This window comes from Pleurodeles waltl, chromosome 4_2, assembly GCF_031143425.1.
Source record: "Pleurodeles waltl isolate 20211129_DDA chromosome 4_2, aPleWal1.hap1.20221129, whole genome shotgun sequence".
In the NCBI taxonomy this organism is placed as follows: domain Eukaryota; kingdom Metazoa; phylum Chordata; class Amphibia; order Caudata; family Salamandridae; genus Pleurodeles; species Pleurodeles waltl.
Window position 1 is genome coordinate 113,801,648 of NC_090443.1, and position 15,923 is coordinate 113,817,570.

The 15,923-nt window shown below is 41.3% G+C and overlaps 1 protein-coding gene across 1 annotated transcript in view; it reads left to right on the forward strand.

The window, feature by feature from the left end:
- Positions 1–15,418, forward strand: part of LOC138292337 (retinol dehydrogenase 7-like) — a 59,718-nt gene extending 44,300 nt beyond the window's left edge. The window contains exon 5 of the mRNA XM_069230888.1: positions 12,053–15,418. Coding sequence (XP_069086989.1) covers positions 12,053–12,267 — 215 coding nt within the window. The 3' untranslated portion in view covers positions 12,268–15,418. The remainder of the gene's footprint in view (positions 1–12,052) is intronic.
- Positions 15,419–15,923: the final 505 nt, after the last annotated feature.

The following is a 15,923-nucleotide window of genomic DNA, read 5'->3' on the forward strand; positions in this document are numbered from 1 at the left end:
GACTTTACACAAATAACACCAAGGCTTTTTAGGTTGATTATTGAAAGAGGATTTGGACCCACCACCCCCAGAGGATTTTTGTGGGCCTGATGAAGACTCAGTATGTTTACCTTTGTCCCCACCCTTGTCAGAAAACTTACCATCCTTCTTCTTGCCATCCTTGTCACCCCCTGTGTGAACGTTTCTGTTCACCCTTGTTGTGACCCACTTGTCTGCCTTCTTTCCCAATTCTTGGGGAGAGGTCAGGTCCGAGTCCAATAGGTATTGGTGCAACAAGTCAGACACACAGTTGTTCAGAATATGCTCTCTCAGAATAAGATTATACAGGCTTTCATAGTCAGATACCTTACTGCCATGTATCCACCCTTCACTGAACAGTCCACAAAATCTGTCCAGTCTTTTCTGGTGTCTCTGAACTTAATCCTGTATTGTTCAGTGGTTAAGCCAAACCCATCCAAGAGTGCATCCTTCAATACTGTGCAGTTGTTAGCTTCACTTTCTCTAACAGTAAGGAGCCTATCCCTACCCTTTCCAGTGAAAGATAGCCACAAAATAGCAGTCCACTGCCTTTGAGGGACCAACTGTACCATAGAGGCCCTCTCAAGTGCAGCAAACCACTTGTTGATGTCATCCCCCTCCTTGTAAGGGGGGACTATCTTGTGCAGATTCCTGGAATCATGCTCTCTAACAGGATTACTATCAGGAATACTGCTGCTGCCACCATGGGGTCCTAACCCCATCCTCTGTCTTTCCCATCAATGTCTAGGGATTCCCTATCTAAGGCCAGCTGTTGCTGTTTAAGCTTTAGTCTGGTCTCTTGGAGTAGAATTAAGATCAATGGTGAAGACTAGAAAATACTTTACAGAGTGGAATGAAACACATCCCCACATTGATTATGCTCAAAATGTGAATATTCATCAGTATAATGACTTGATACCCCAAAAACAAGGTTAATAGGATTTGTACACAACCTACAATTAACCTCCCATCTCCTCAAGTCACAATATAATCCTTATCTAACTCATTCAAGACTTTTCTAAGGGATTGGTCATGGCAGAGTGCTATCTCTGTGTTGCTTATGGCAAAAGTATTATGATAAGAGTGAATTAAAATAAGCACTTACTTGGTCCTGTACCAAAAGTTGATAATTTGAAGGTGTGGGGAGTCAAGAAGCGTGTGAATCGTCCAGCCTAGAGTGGTGGAATTTAATGGCAGCAGACCTCCTCTATGATGACCCCACCAAAATAGAGAGCTGATGTATGTATAGACATAAAACCATTTATGTAAACCGCATCACAAGTCCAAGTCTCCTGTAAACAAATTATAATTAACTAGTTTACTAAATCAGTCTATTCAGCAATATCCAGTTTGGACTGCAGGCCAGCCACATTCCAAAATGGACATTTCAGATTAATAATAATAATAATAATAATAATAATAATAATAATAATAATAACTTTATTCAATCTTTGAGGCCATCAAGGCATAAAATCATAAATAGCTAAATGTAAAAAAACATACAATCAAAAGATGCAAACGAGCTTGGTGACTTGATATATATATATACATAGATTAAAACATAGCTAAAAATATACATCCCTTTCCTTCAAACCTTCTAACTTCTACAGTCTAAAATAGATAATAAGATAAAATAAAGGATTTATTTCAGTGAGCGATGTCGTATACGCCAAGCTGTCGTAAGGAACTTGCAAACGGAATGGATAACATTTTTAGAAGTATCACTCTTTAAAATCCTAATAGCTATAAAACACTGCCTCAAGCCCAGATCTCGGCAGGTTGCACAGATCCATTTTGACCTAGGGGAAATGTAAGCAGGACAAAAGAACATACATTTTCAATGGTTTCAGTGCAACCAAGGCAAGCCGGGCAAAGATCAGTAGATAAGGGCGCGCCCCAATTTCTAGTTAAGGATAACAGCGGGAGGCTTCCAAAGCGGAAGCTTGCATAGAGACCCTTCCCCAGTAGGTCAGGGATCAAATCAAGATAATGTTCAAATTGGGGATACCACTTAAGGTCAGTAAATTGATTTGTCAATCTGCCATAAGATGTACAACAAACCAAATTACTTGTTATGTGGGACCAGTATACTGTCTTCAAGAGGGTCTTGTCAGATGTCTTCAAGTTGTGTGGCTCTTCCCAAAACCTTCGTAGACCCAGAGTACGGAACCAGTTGGATGCATGCATAACCCAGGGTATGGAGGCCACTCCCGGCCTCCTTAGAATGTCAAGTACTGAATCTCTGTATACAATAAGTTCCGGAGCAGTCCAGATCCTTACCCAGTATAACAGGGGTCTTAAGGCTACCAAGTCAGCTATGCGGTTAAAGCCTAGGTCCAGAAACATGGGGATCAAAGGAGTACTCTGGGGGCACGCAAGTAGGGCCCTGGCAAAATTGTTTTCTCCCACTGCTAGTCTTTTATTCTCGGAGAAACCCCATAATTCAGCACCATAGGCGTCTGCACCCTGCGCCTTTACCAAATAGATTTTGATAGCTGGGGATACAGCTTTAGAAAAATAATTCTTATAAATGCGCAAGATAGCAGCCGCTCTGTGCTAAAGGAGCCCCACACTTTTGCCAATTTGTTCCTCCCAGTGCAAGTTATTTGAAAGCCTCACGCCCAAGTAGTCTATGGTCTTGACTCTACTTAATAGGCCCCCATCCAAATTGATGGTGCATCTTCGACTGGAGCCGGAGGTAAGCACCATCAATTTTGTTTTGTTAACATTCAGTTCCAAACCATGACCATCGCAAAAGGACTTGAATCTATCCACAAGGATTTGGAGGCCCATAGGGGTCTTGGAGATAAGAAAAGAATCATCAGCAAAGAGCAGTGTTGGGATCTTCTGCTCATTTAAAGTAGGAGCATCATTGGAGCATAAGGACAGCATTTGTACCACTCTATTGATAAATAGCGTAAATAGAGTAGGAGCCAAAACACAGCCCTGGCGTACTCCCCTCCGTATAGGGATCTTATCAGCCAATTCTCCTTGGTCGCCCCACCTCACTTGTGCATATGTATTATCATGTAACCGTTGTATTAAAAAAAATAGATTGGTGGGGACGCCCATCTGGATAGTGCTTCCCAAAGCTTTTCTCTGGAAACCAAATCAAAGGCAGATCTGAGGTCCACGAAGACAACATAAAGGGGTTGTTTAGCGAGGACCACATACTTCCAATACAGGAGAGTCAATCTAAAAACCTGGTCTATCATGCTGGTTTTAGAACGAAAACCCGCTTGCAACGTAGAAAGGGCCTGATGTTCTTTGACCCAACTAGTTAACCTCTCTAGCAGTTGTTTAGCAAAAAATATCTGCATATTATCAATCAGACTAATGAGTCTATAACTGGCAGGGGCGTTTGCATTACCCTTTTTAAAAATGGGGATTATCTTAGCACCCTTCCAGGTGCATGGGATTGCACCACCAGCAGCGATTCTGTGTGAAATCAGATTGATATACCAGGATCAGATAGTTATTTGTGATTTATATAGGTCACCTGGTATCTTATCAGGCCCAGGCGCTTTTCCTGGTTTTAGGGAACTAATTGCGATTCTAGTTTCCTCTAAGGAGAAGACAAGTGGTTCAGGCTGGTCACCCCGGCTGCCCAACCAAGGGGTAGTTGAATCTTGTGCTGGGGGTATCCAACTGAAGGGTTATGAGGGGCAGCATAGAGTTGAGTAAAATGATCTACCCAAGTCTCAGGTTGAATATGGTTCCTTATGCGCCTCCTGCCCCCTCCTTGCCCTCTAGACAATAACTCCCAGAACATCACATTATTGTTGTTTTCTGTGGCGAGAATCAAGCCCTGCCATATTGAGTCTTCCCATAGCTTTTTTGCTAATATTTGAGCCTTCCTATATGATCGTCTAGCTGATTGAATCTCTACTGAGGAGCCTATCTTAATACCAGCTTTTAATTCAGATTTGGCCCTACTGAAGTCCTCATTGAACCATCCTCTATCACCCTTGGAAGAAACATCACCCACTTTGGCTCTAATCTTTTTTTATAGAAGAACCTCTGCAATCCCTTCAACATTCCTTGATGAATGTCTAGGATAGGAATGTTATCAATTTCATATCCCTCATAGATTGCCAGCTCATCTGTAAACAATTTGTGAGTCCCAGCCATCGAATAAGGACTAGACAGAACCTTTGGCCACGAGACCCTGGTAAAGTTATTATTCAATACTGGAGAGGGGACCACTGTACGTTGTGTATTCAGGGTTCTCCTAAAAGCATTCCCGTCCATAGATAATATCAGGGGGTTATGATCACTTTCACATCGGGATTCTACCTTTATGTCCTTTAATTGAGGCCATAACTTGATGTCAAGTAAAAAATAATTTATTACACTTGAGGACATCCCTCGTTTGAAAGTGGGTGCCAAGTTTAAATCTGAGGGTGAACGTCCATTACAAGCCCTGAGACCATACTTTAAACAAAACATAGCTAGCTGGTGGGCTACACGAGAACGGGTGCACGGATAGTTGTTCATTAACTGTGGTATTCCCCACGTCTCATCTTCCTCATCTGTTAATCCAGTGAGTATATGCGAGGGTTCAAAAGTACAGTTTAATTCCCCTGCTATTATGAAATAAAAAGGGGGATTTAAGGAGTCAAGAAATTCTGACAACTGTAACAAAGTTTGAGACTCGAGGCCCCTAGAAGCAGATCTCGCATATACGTTAATAACAATAATTTTAAATTCCTGTTGTAGTGTAAATTGGACTCCCCTTAAATCCACAGAATCTATTTGTAACAAGAAGTGTTCACATTGCAGGTCCTTATTAATGAGCATTAGTAATCCCCCTTTAAAATGGCCTTGGCCCTTCTCTGGTTGCTGGGCAGGAATATTATATGAAAAAAAAACATCGATAAAAATTTGCTCATCAGCCCAGGTCTCTTGAAACAAACAAATGTGAAAATTATCAACAAAAGTATCCCACTCCGTGTCCTCCAGCTTCTTACGGAGACCAGCTGCATTCCATGTTAAAATTAAGAGCTCAGGGTTGGCTAGATCATTTCCGTTGATGGGCCTGAGTCCCTCTTCCATACAATTGTCCCCAGTAGTTACACCTGAACACACATCCCGATTGCTATTTAGTCAATCAATAGCGTCCAGGGAATGAGAAGAATTGTGATCCACAGGAGGTTTGCATTCCAGGGCCGGGGCTAGCTCACTAATATTCCTTTGTATGCAAATACAGAGTGGTTTTAAAGAATGGTTAATGCCAACCCTTTTCTTGACCCACAGGTCACGTGTTCGGATTATGAAATCCATGAGATGGTCCACCGTAGCCTTTTTAATAAAGCAAACAGAGATATAATCATGATTTAGCCCTGGTTGTCTATGCCTTTCTACCTCACGGATATCCGAACGAATAACCGAAAGACAATCCCATCTAAAGCACAACCAGTTAATAACCTTATTGGTCAAGGATTCATGATCTTCGAAAGAACCAGGTGGCAGTTTGGGAACGTTAATCAAAAAAACAGTACTGGCTCGAATTATTTGGCCTGAGTGTTGTACCTGTCGAACCTGCAGTGGAATACCAGTCAAGGAGATACCTGAACCAATTGGGATCCCATGGAGGCCAGCTGCTCCATCTGGCCCACAAGGTGTAACAGCCCCCTCAAATGCGTCTTTCGCAGGGCTGGGCTGTGTTGCAGTATAAACACCTCCCCAGGCACCTCTAATATTAGAAACTCCAGTACACTTGTGGCGTAAACTTGCGGCTTCAGACTGATTGCTCTCAGCATGGGGCGGGAGTGAATCTGTAGGGAGAGGATTCATAGCTACCCTAAGGGAGGAGTGACTGATATTAATCCTAGCTTGGGTACAGTTATCCCCCCACCCATTTCCATTCCCACCTTCTTTCTTGTTTTCTGGCAGCTACAACCACAATTTGGCACCAAATTCTCTCTCATCAACCCTTTAAGGATACAACCGAGGTCTTCACTTCGTCCACCTTTCGTAAAACACAGGCTAGATAAACATTCTCATGCAAAGTTTGTGCACCGCCAGAAACGAGCGCATTTTTTTGCTGGCTAGCATTCTCAATGGCATCTTCATGCAGAACGTGTGTTACACAGGCAGGCAAAACTCCCTCTTCCTCCGTTGGCCCAGAACGGTTAGTACATGGAAAATTGGGAATCACTACAATATCTGGGCTTAGTGAGGGGGGGATAGCCATAGTTCCCATGGAACGGAGAAACGGAATGGCCAAATGGAACATCTGCAGTACTGCATGGAGTTGCTACTGTTTTATGCATAATTTCGCCCCTAGGGGCAAGAGAAACCTCACTTGGTGAGGTCAAAACTGGGAAATATGTTGTTCGTATCTTCTTCTTTCTAGTGAAGATTTCAGTTTTTTTCCCCGTCCCCAGAGTTTCACTCTTTGTTGTAGATGGATGAGAATTGTTTTTCAAAAGTTCATCAACCTCCTTAAATAACAAATCATTTTAATCCAGGAGATTAAATCCTTTGCTCTTTGCAGGACTCCCTGCGTTTTTGGTGTGCTTTTTCAACTTTATTGTGCCGTTTACCCATTGCTGGGTACTAACAAAATACAAGTCACAAATCCAGAAAAATGAAAGATTACCCAGTGCATTTTTCTTGTATAAAATGAGTAGTAATGTTTGTCAAGCCTCTGGCACTTAAGGGAAGCCTAACACCGCCACAAACGGCTTAAAAATGTTAAATAGGGTAGCCAGCACTCACGTGGCGCTTCTAACAAACACAAGACAAACACAAGACAAAGGGGCCCAGAAACGTACCTTAGGGCCTAGAGGGGTGGCCCTGCCCAGCCTCAGACGGCCTCTGACGGGTGCAGGCGGGCCCGTCCTTGGCCCGGGCCTGGCCCGGGTGCCACCCGTGAGCACGTGAAAGTGCTTTAAAGGGCTCTCGGGCCCCGCCCCCTCACCGGTGCTCCTCTACGTCCAACAGACACACGTCCCACAAGCGGGAGCGCGTGAAAGTGCTTTAAAGGGCTCTCGGGCCCCGCCCCCTCACCGGTGCTCCTCTGTGTCCAAAAAAACGTGCGTCCTGCGAGCGGGAGCGCGTGAAAGTGCTTTAGAGGGCTCTCGGGCAAACACGCGTCCCCAGATTATATTTATAGGCGTCCGACTGTGCCTCAGTTTCAATAGATGAACCAGGACAAACACCTATATTTGTTATTTCAGTTGTTTTATATTATTGACAGTCAGCTCCTCGACTACCAGAAGCGTTAGCTCCTGGTCTTTACCAATTTGAAAAGTCTGACAATTTGGGACTATCCAGTCAGTCGTTATCTGATAGACCAGAGAGAGGAGCACAACGGTTTTCATGGGTTTGAGGAGTAGAAATAGTTTTGGCTAACATAGGTTCTTTCCTGGGCTTTACGCTATTTGAGACTGCTGAAGATAATGGATAGTAAAAGAAACTCAGTGGAAAGACATGTATCTTGTCCTCATTAGAACTTCTGAAGTTCACAACCACACAGTCCCCTGTTAAGATTTCCGAGGCGTGACTAAGCCATCCTACCCTCCGAACCATGAGAATTTCCTCTACCAAGTCAGTACTCCAGCCTGATGTGCAACTTTGTATTTTTGACACCTCAAACTTCATGCGGGTCCTTGTCCAGAGGGACAACAGTAAGGATTATCACATAGAGTGTACACTCAGGAAGTAATTGAAAGCGGCCAATTGGCCGCTACCTATAGATTAATGTCTAATATTGTCTGCAAATTGGTGGCGGTCAAATGTGTTGAGCACCTGTCAACTGTCAATATGCCGCTCTGTGATTGTGTATCTTGAGACAATGGGCGTGGGCAGGATGGGCTCATAAGTGACAGGTGGAGGACTCTTTCGGGTGAAGTAGGTTCCCGTAAAGGACTGTGAAATATTACTTTGATTATCTGACAAGATTTGCACTTTATCCCCAAGATCTTTTAATTTCAAGGTTACATCCTGACAAAAATCTTTCAGTAGGGATTCCAAGTTGTCAAAGAAAGGTTTGCAAATATTAAGTTGTTCAGACCTGAGGGCGAGTAAACCCTTGACAGCTGGTTTGTTAGCTGGGCTGTTAGGTAGAACATCAGGTTTTTGCTTTGGCTTATGAGTCTTAGTTGCACCCCTCTGATTTTTCCCATTGCTCTGCTTACGCTTTGGGGGGGAGATTAATGCACACTTGAATGGGGGCTTCTTGGACCAGTGAAAAAAATATCATCAGATGGATCACGAACAACACAAAGATTTGTAAGTTGAACAGGGACTAAAGATTGCTGACCAGGTAAAGGGGCCTTTGGATGGATAGCATTTACTCCTGTTAATAGTGTACTATAAGAGTCCTCCTGCTGGTTGCCTGAGTGGGTTATTGGATCTTTAATCAGCTTTTGGACAGTGCCTATCCAGTTTTCCACTTGCTCTAATTCCATATCAGTTGCCCCCATAGCAGGAGATAAATATGATGTTATTAGAGGGTTAGAGATGTTTCCTTTGTCTCCGGAGTTAGACTGATGAATCGGCTTTTTCATTCCCATTTTTGTAAGTGCAGCTGGACAGGCAAACAAGAGGCACCAGAGGTAGAAAAAGAGTCCTACCTTAAGTTGAAGACTCTGTCCAAAAGCCAAGAGGGGTGGCCCAGCCCAAACTTATCTGCCCGCAGATGGGTGCGGACGAGCCTGCTCTTGGCCCGGTCTTCGCCCTGGGGCGTGTCTGGGTGAGTCCTGTGCTGTGGGAGGTGGACAGTGCTTTATAGTGTGAGGTGAAAAGAGCCCTCCTCCTTCCCACCGCAGGTTCAGTGGTGACAAAATCTCCTGGGGCATATAATCCTGGTCCTAGCAGCAGCAAAAGGGTCCGGCACAGGGGGAGACAGACACCGCTTTATGGAGCAATTTGAGATGAGCCCTCCTCCTTCCCCCAGCAGGCTCAGTGGTGGCAAAGCCTCTTGAGACAATGGTCATAACGAGTTCTTCTGAAATGCAATATCTAATGTCGGAGCCTCATAGGTGTTTGAGATGATAATGTTATCTCTTTTGATGCATAAGAGGGTGAACATAGGCTCTTGCGGTACATAAGAGGATAGACTGTAGTTCTTTTGGTACGTAAAAGATGTAAGCTCTGTGTGTATAGAATGGTGAATACAAGCTCTTATAATGCACAAGAGAAGGCAAAGTGTACTGTTGAGACTATGAGCCCTAAAAGGGCAGGAGCGAATACAGTATGTCTGATCTGCCGGTGCAGAAGATTGATTGTGGCCACTTAAGGTGCACAAGTGTGTGAATGTGGGCTCTTTGTTGTACAAAAGGTGAGTGTCAGTACTTTGGGCACCCCAGACACTGAATTCAAGTTCTTCAGATAATTATATTTACTTTAGGTGCATAAGAGGATTATTGTTCATCCTTCAGGCTAACAAACGGATTAATGTAAGCCCTTAGTGTGCACAAGTGGATGAATGTATCACTAAATGGAGAATGCTAGCTCGTTGTATTAAGGTGCATGCAGTTGTGAATATGAGTCTGATAGGGTGCATGAAATAGTGAATGTGGGCACTAACCTTTGAAAACAATGTCATTCTCTTGTAAGCGAGCATGCTCACAGTTGTAATCTTTGTTAATGCTGCCTGCTCTTACAATATAGTTTTCCAGGGGCAAGCTATTTGCTTTGCTCTAATTATACATAAGTGGAGCCACAAACGTACCATACCTGCTCTCATTATGCCTATTGGGTTTCATAATCTACAGTCCATGCACGCCCTGTGATAGTGTGACCCAGGCATCAGCGATTTCTTGCTTTCATAGGTGATAAAGGCAGACACAGGCATGAAACTGGATTCTTCAAGGTCACTTGGTATACGATATCTCAGACATCAAACTAAGCCTGAAGTAATGATTCTGGCAAGAAACCTTGTGTACTCTAGTCACACAGGGTGAACACTGTCATTAGACTACTTGAACTCCTAAAATATACAGGGTGAGAAAGACATGAAACTGTGTGTGCGCTTGTGATTTAAGATATCAAAATAATCCAACAGTGATCTAGCTCTATTCAGTTTGATGGAGGCTTGAAATTGTGGATGCCACTATGATATGTAATGGTAAACGTATCCCACTGGGCATTTTCGTGAGATACAGAGTGATAGATGTCACAGAAACACTGTCTGGATGCATGGGAAGACCATTCTTTTGGAAGAGGAAGACTCACACTCAGTTTGTGTTATGTTTCAGCATTGGCAACCTCTTCCCACCCTGAGAGGATAATGCCACCAAGGCAGACTCAGTGTCCTGGTGAACTTGAACGAAGAAGGGAGTTCTTAGATTAAGATCTACTGGACAAATGATGGGATCCAGATAAACTAAAAATACCTGGTGGTTCCCAGGTATAACACCTTTAACAGTGGGGACCACAGGTATATCTAAAAACAAGAATGAGATGATATTTGAGGACAGTGGCTTACACTGTCTCCCTAAGCCAACATGTTTCTGCCCTAATGTTTAGCCGATAGAGGTCTGGGGCATTCTTCTGGGATAAGGATCCCTAATTAGATAGCCTAATCGACAAATACACAGGACATTAAAACCAGAATACCTAGGTGAATCGTACCTGAGCATAGATATATTACACCTGTGAAAGTAATATTATATTAACAAAAGTTAGAATACATTGGAATTCTCCACTCCAGCATAGTCTTGGTAAGGGCACACAAGAGGCGCTGCACAGCACGCCATTGGAAAGTGCATGTGATAGGTGATAAGGCCCACCCACAAACAGAACACATGCATAACAAATATTTAAACTAACACTTCTAAAGCATGACTAGCCATACCCTAATTAAGGGATACAAACTTTCTGATCTGGGGGAACTAGGCCCTCTATAGTCACATATAGTATAAGGTAAAAAGGAGGTCTTTAGATGTTGGGGACAAGAGGTCCAGTCTGCATAAGTAGAGCCTTTAATGTCACTTGCCACATATTTAAAAAACTAAGGAAAGCCTAATGAATTTGTGCAAGGTGTGATGCCCATGCCTGATCAGTGTATTTCGATCGATCTCTTTCACAGAGCTAATGAAAACAGAATCAGTACTAATCGTGGTAGCTGTGGGTTCTAGACATAAGATCAAAGTGTGCCCTACAATCGTTGGTGGCGGTGGGAAGCCTAGTAGTCATTATAGAAGTGGGTGGCACCACCTTTATGTCCCATTGGTACCCCGGCTAGTAATACTGCAGTATATACCCAGGGTAGGTGAGACATGCTTATCGTGCAAGGTGTTGCAGAAGATCGTAGGTCGCAAAGGTTATTTAGACATAAAATCTGTAGGGAGGCCCCATCACAGGTAATAAGTATGCAAAAAGACTTGCACACCTATTAGAGCTACCAGTCGTGAGGGTTGAGGGAAATGCCAGCATTGTAACCAGTCTTATCCCATTGAGTAGTCTTCGCTGTGCATATGGAACAAGTTGCAAAACCCCCCAATCAAGGCACCCTCAGCACTTACTTCAACAAGAGGATCATCATGTTAATGCACCTACATGAACTGCAACATCTCCAAGCCACTGGTACGGCTAGAGGGAGTGGCCGCTCTCTACTTAACCTTTGGCGCATCGAGCAGAAGTGTTGTGCTGGAGCCCGGGGCGGTGCTATGTGCATTAGGTGCGGGGTGATGGGAATTGTAGTCCCCCATGTGCTGCAGGGATCACTGTTAATCTGAGTGAGATTGAGGAGCTCAGCCCCGGTGTTGGAGAGAGAGAGACTGTATATATCCCTACACGGAGCTCTGTGCATAAGGGCCTGATGGCCCAGATATATCAAACAAAACTCCACCATAAAGAATATCATTATATATATATATATATATATATATATATATATATATATATATATACAGTTATCAAGGTTTTACTGCTTACCAGCTAAACTACCTATGGATATGAGTCCTCTGCACCTACGGAAAAAACAGGAACAATGGTCATTATAAATATAACACACACTGAAGGGCAAACTAATGCTTGGTACTGTGAACATGTGTGAAACTGATTTTCCTTTCATCCACAGATTGTGAATATGCCAGGACATCCATCTCCTGTGGCAGCGAAAACCTGACTCTAGTTACCAACTGCATGGAGCATGGGCTGACGGCGCAGCACCCCCGCACTCGCTATTCTGTTGGCCGGGATGCAAAATTCTTCTACATACCCCTGTCTTATTTACCAACTGCCTTTGCTGACTTCCTCCTGATTCCTCCTGTAAAATCTATTAAGAGAATCTGAACTTGTGTCCCCAGCCAAAGTCACTCTCAAACAACTAAGACCCGTCAGAGAGGTTCAAGTTTGAAGAAAATTCAGGATTAGGGTGTTGCTTGTAGAAAAACAGCCTGTTTAAGGTAGAGGCAGTCTAGCTACAGCGTGCCATGTGACTGACCCTGCCTCATCTTTAGCAACCTTTGGAAAAGTGTTGTCCATCAATAGAAAAGCATGCACACACATCTTTTAACAGATGTATTATCACCCCACCTCTATTGTATTTAACTTTGATACTGACATTTGAAATGTACTATTTTAAGTAAGGAAACGTGCAACCTTTTTTGCCCATGAGCTGCCAACTTGAAGCTCTTTATAGAGCCGTTCAGGAGCTATATGTAACGTTTGCATTGTTTACTTTAAAATATGGACAAATCGTATCACAGTAAGTTGCGGGGACAAATTGGCTGGACTTCCATGTTTATTGGGGATGGGATGTTATATTTGAGATAGACAACATCTATGATAAAGCTTATCATCCTTGAAACCAGAAGTCATTCATTTCAATTCTAGTATTTGGACACATACTTTGAAGCTGGTTAAATCATTAGATACCCGCCCCTCTGCTTGAATTTGGGAGCAACTTGACATGGGTTAAGTAGTGGTATTTTTAGCCACGTAAAAAGGTGAATTTGCTAATGATGTCTTGGGGAAAACACCCTTCTGTGTCAATTTAAATAAGACATAAAGAGGCAACATTTTGCTTTAATTTAACTTTTACAAAATAGTGTTCTCATTATCATTCATCAATACAGTTCTGCATCAATACTACTATTGTATGATTCAAAGGCTATTGGGTTTCCAAAGAAAAATAGACTGAAACTGATCTCTAAAAGTTATAATGATCATCATCTTCCATTTTGATCAATGTGAGCTAAGCAGTGTCTTGATGAACACCATTTCTAATGTATTCATGGTTCCTTTGCTGGATGTGGTGCCCATTATAGGAACTGTTGGTTGTAGGTCAAGACAAAGTTTTAAGTTAGTTTCAAAATTAAACACTGGCAAGTTAAAGGTGATGACATACATATGACCACCCCAAGTTAACATTGATATCAAAAAACTAAAATGACAAGTTTTGAGCAATGAAAATAGATGACACCTTCAATAAAACCAGCAAGCAATAATTCAGCATTGGCCATCAGTCATTCAGTTACAATTCTGACATAGTGCCAGTTTGATAGTAATTACTGACTGGAAAGGGCAGGTGCAGCACATCAAACAACATTAAAAAAATGATCATTAGCCTACAGTAGGCCTGGCTGACTGTCAGGCAATGTAAAGTTTCAGGTTACTTTACTTAAATAGTCATGTCAAAATTAATTTGACAAAAGGTAAGAATTAGGACACATCCTAATAAACACTGATTTATAATAAAAAGAAAAATGACAAATTAAGAACAACAAATACGAATGATAAAAGCAGTTAAATATTTTAACAAAAACACCAGTGGCAGACTTGTGTTGGCTTAACTGCTTTTGTCATCCTTTAGTTAGCATATTCGAAGGGCTCTGAAGGTGTAGTTTTGGGGAATTAATTTGATTAGTAAGTAACTGGTTGTTGGTGTCAAATCAAGTAAATTCCTTTTAGGAATTGTAAATGTTTTGCAAATTTTACCATTGCAGCTATCACACCCTTAGCTGACATTAAAAGAAACATTTTAAAATTTACTCTAACACCTAATTTCAGTTTTTAGAATAGTTCAAAAGTTCAAACTGTTCATAACACTAATATTTAGAAAGTAACAGTTTTTTACAGATGCATTGCTTTGATTATTCACTGTATTTGTGAATGATATGCATTCATGAAAGAGACATGTTTAATGAAAATTAAGGCATATCTTTCTTCTAAATTATTTATCATATTTACTGTGTTAGCTTTACCTTTTCTATCAGCTACCTGGTGCATCATAAGCATGGGTGTACCAGATAGTCCTTAAAAGTAGGACCTAATGCCTCAAGAGGCTTACTGAGGCAACATTCTACTTTACCAAGTGGGGCAAAAATCTTTTTATCTACCCATGGGTAGGAGCGTTGCTAACTTACAGAGTTACTATTTCTTAAAGATTGGCCTGTTCTTTCATGGATATAACATTGCTCTCCATACAGGCTGTCCATGAAAAACCATAGCAATGCTAGATTTTTTTAGCAGGGGGGCAGTTTTTTTATTTTTAAGAAGAGCTTAAGTCTGCCGGAATAGCATCAGTAAGGGTTGGTGATAATAATAATAAGTGACCACTTCTTTAGAATCTTTGCTCAAAATACAGTAGTTATCTAAGAAATCTGTCCAAAGAACAAAAAAGTCTGGAAAAGATCAAGCCTCTGACCCCTGCATATCCATATAAACTGACATCTGGTTCCACATGCCTACCAACAATGCAGCCCAAACTACACAATGTTAAACTTCACCACAGTCACTGTGCATTGCGTTGCATTCTCTAGTGAATTGCCACAAGATTTCTATCTGTAAATCATGCATCTCTCCTTCATCACATGCAACTGTGGTAAAAAAACGACAGTGGGTTCTCTTCTGTAAACTACTGTTTTCAGCCATTTGTAAAACACTCCGTTGATTTCTAGGCCTGACTCATAACATTAACTAAATTAAGCGGAATCCTAAAGAATATAGATTATTGCCCGTATATGGTAAAACGGGTCCCAGAATGCTTGGGAAGTACAGTACTATTCCTTCCTGAGTACAAGGTATCCTAAGCATATATTAATAATTTGGTCTGTTGTTAATATAGAGATATGTGTGTTTATTTACTAGTGCTTTTCAGTGTCAGTTTTCAAAGGAAGATCATGGTTAGATAAAAAGCCATCAAAATTGGACGTATTGGTTACTGAACGTATGAAAAGCTATACTATAGATTATGTTATTATGTTTAGGATTGGTTATAGTCATAAAATCGAACATAGGTGGAAGGCACTTAAACAAATAACATCTATGAAAGCAATTATATTGTATATAGAACTGAATTAATATACAACTGACATAATGTCAATTCAAGTCATTATATTATATTGCTATACAGTATGAGTGCAGTAAGTAATGCTCAAAGACTAGCTTGCTTTTGTATTTGTATCTTTGAGATTAATTAAAAAAGAATTTTCCCTTTTAACTATTCAGTATTATGTGTGGTTTATTTGCCTTACCCTACCTAAACACAGCTTAATTCTCTTTTAGATAGAAGGCCGCTTGAACGCATAGTTCAAGTTAGTAAGGGACAGTAGGTAACTGCTCATCGTATTAAATTTCAAGTAACATCAGATAGCACAATCAATTTTTAAAGAGTATCAATTTGAATGCTCTTACTCATATATACCATACTCTAAGGTAAGTAAATAATGCATTTAACATAGCTAAACTTCTCCATCATTTTAAAGTTTTAGGGTTGCCTATTCGGTTAATTCAAAATAAATTGTTTAATGTAATATTATGACATGTTTAATGATGTTTGGTGTTTCCCTGGTATATTTTATTTTAGCTTTAGGATAATTAAATATTTCAGAATAATTTGGGTTATGAATGCCAGTTTAATATCAATTTAGTGCAGTTAAAATGATTGAGTGTTTTCCAATGTATTAGTGGTTCACTATTTTTTTCATTCTCTAAAATTGAATTTA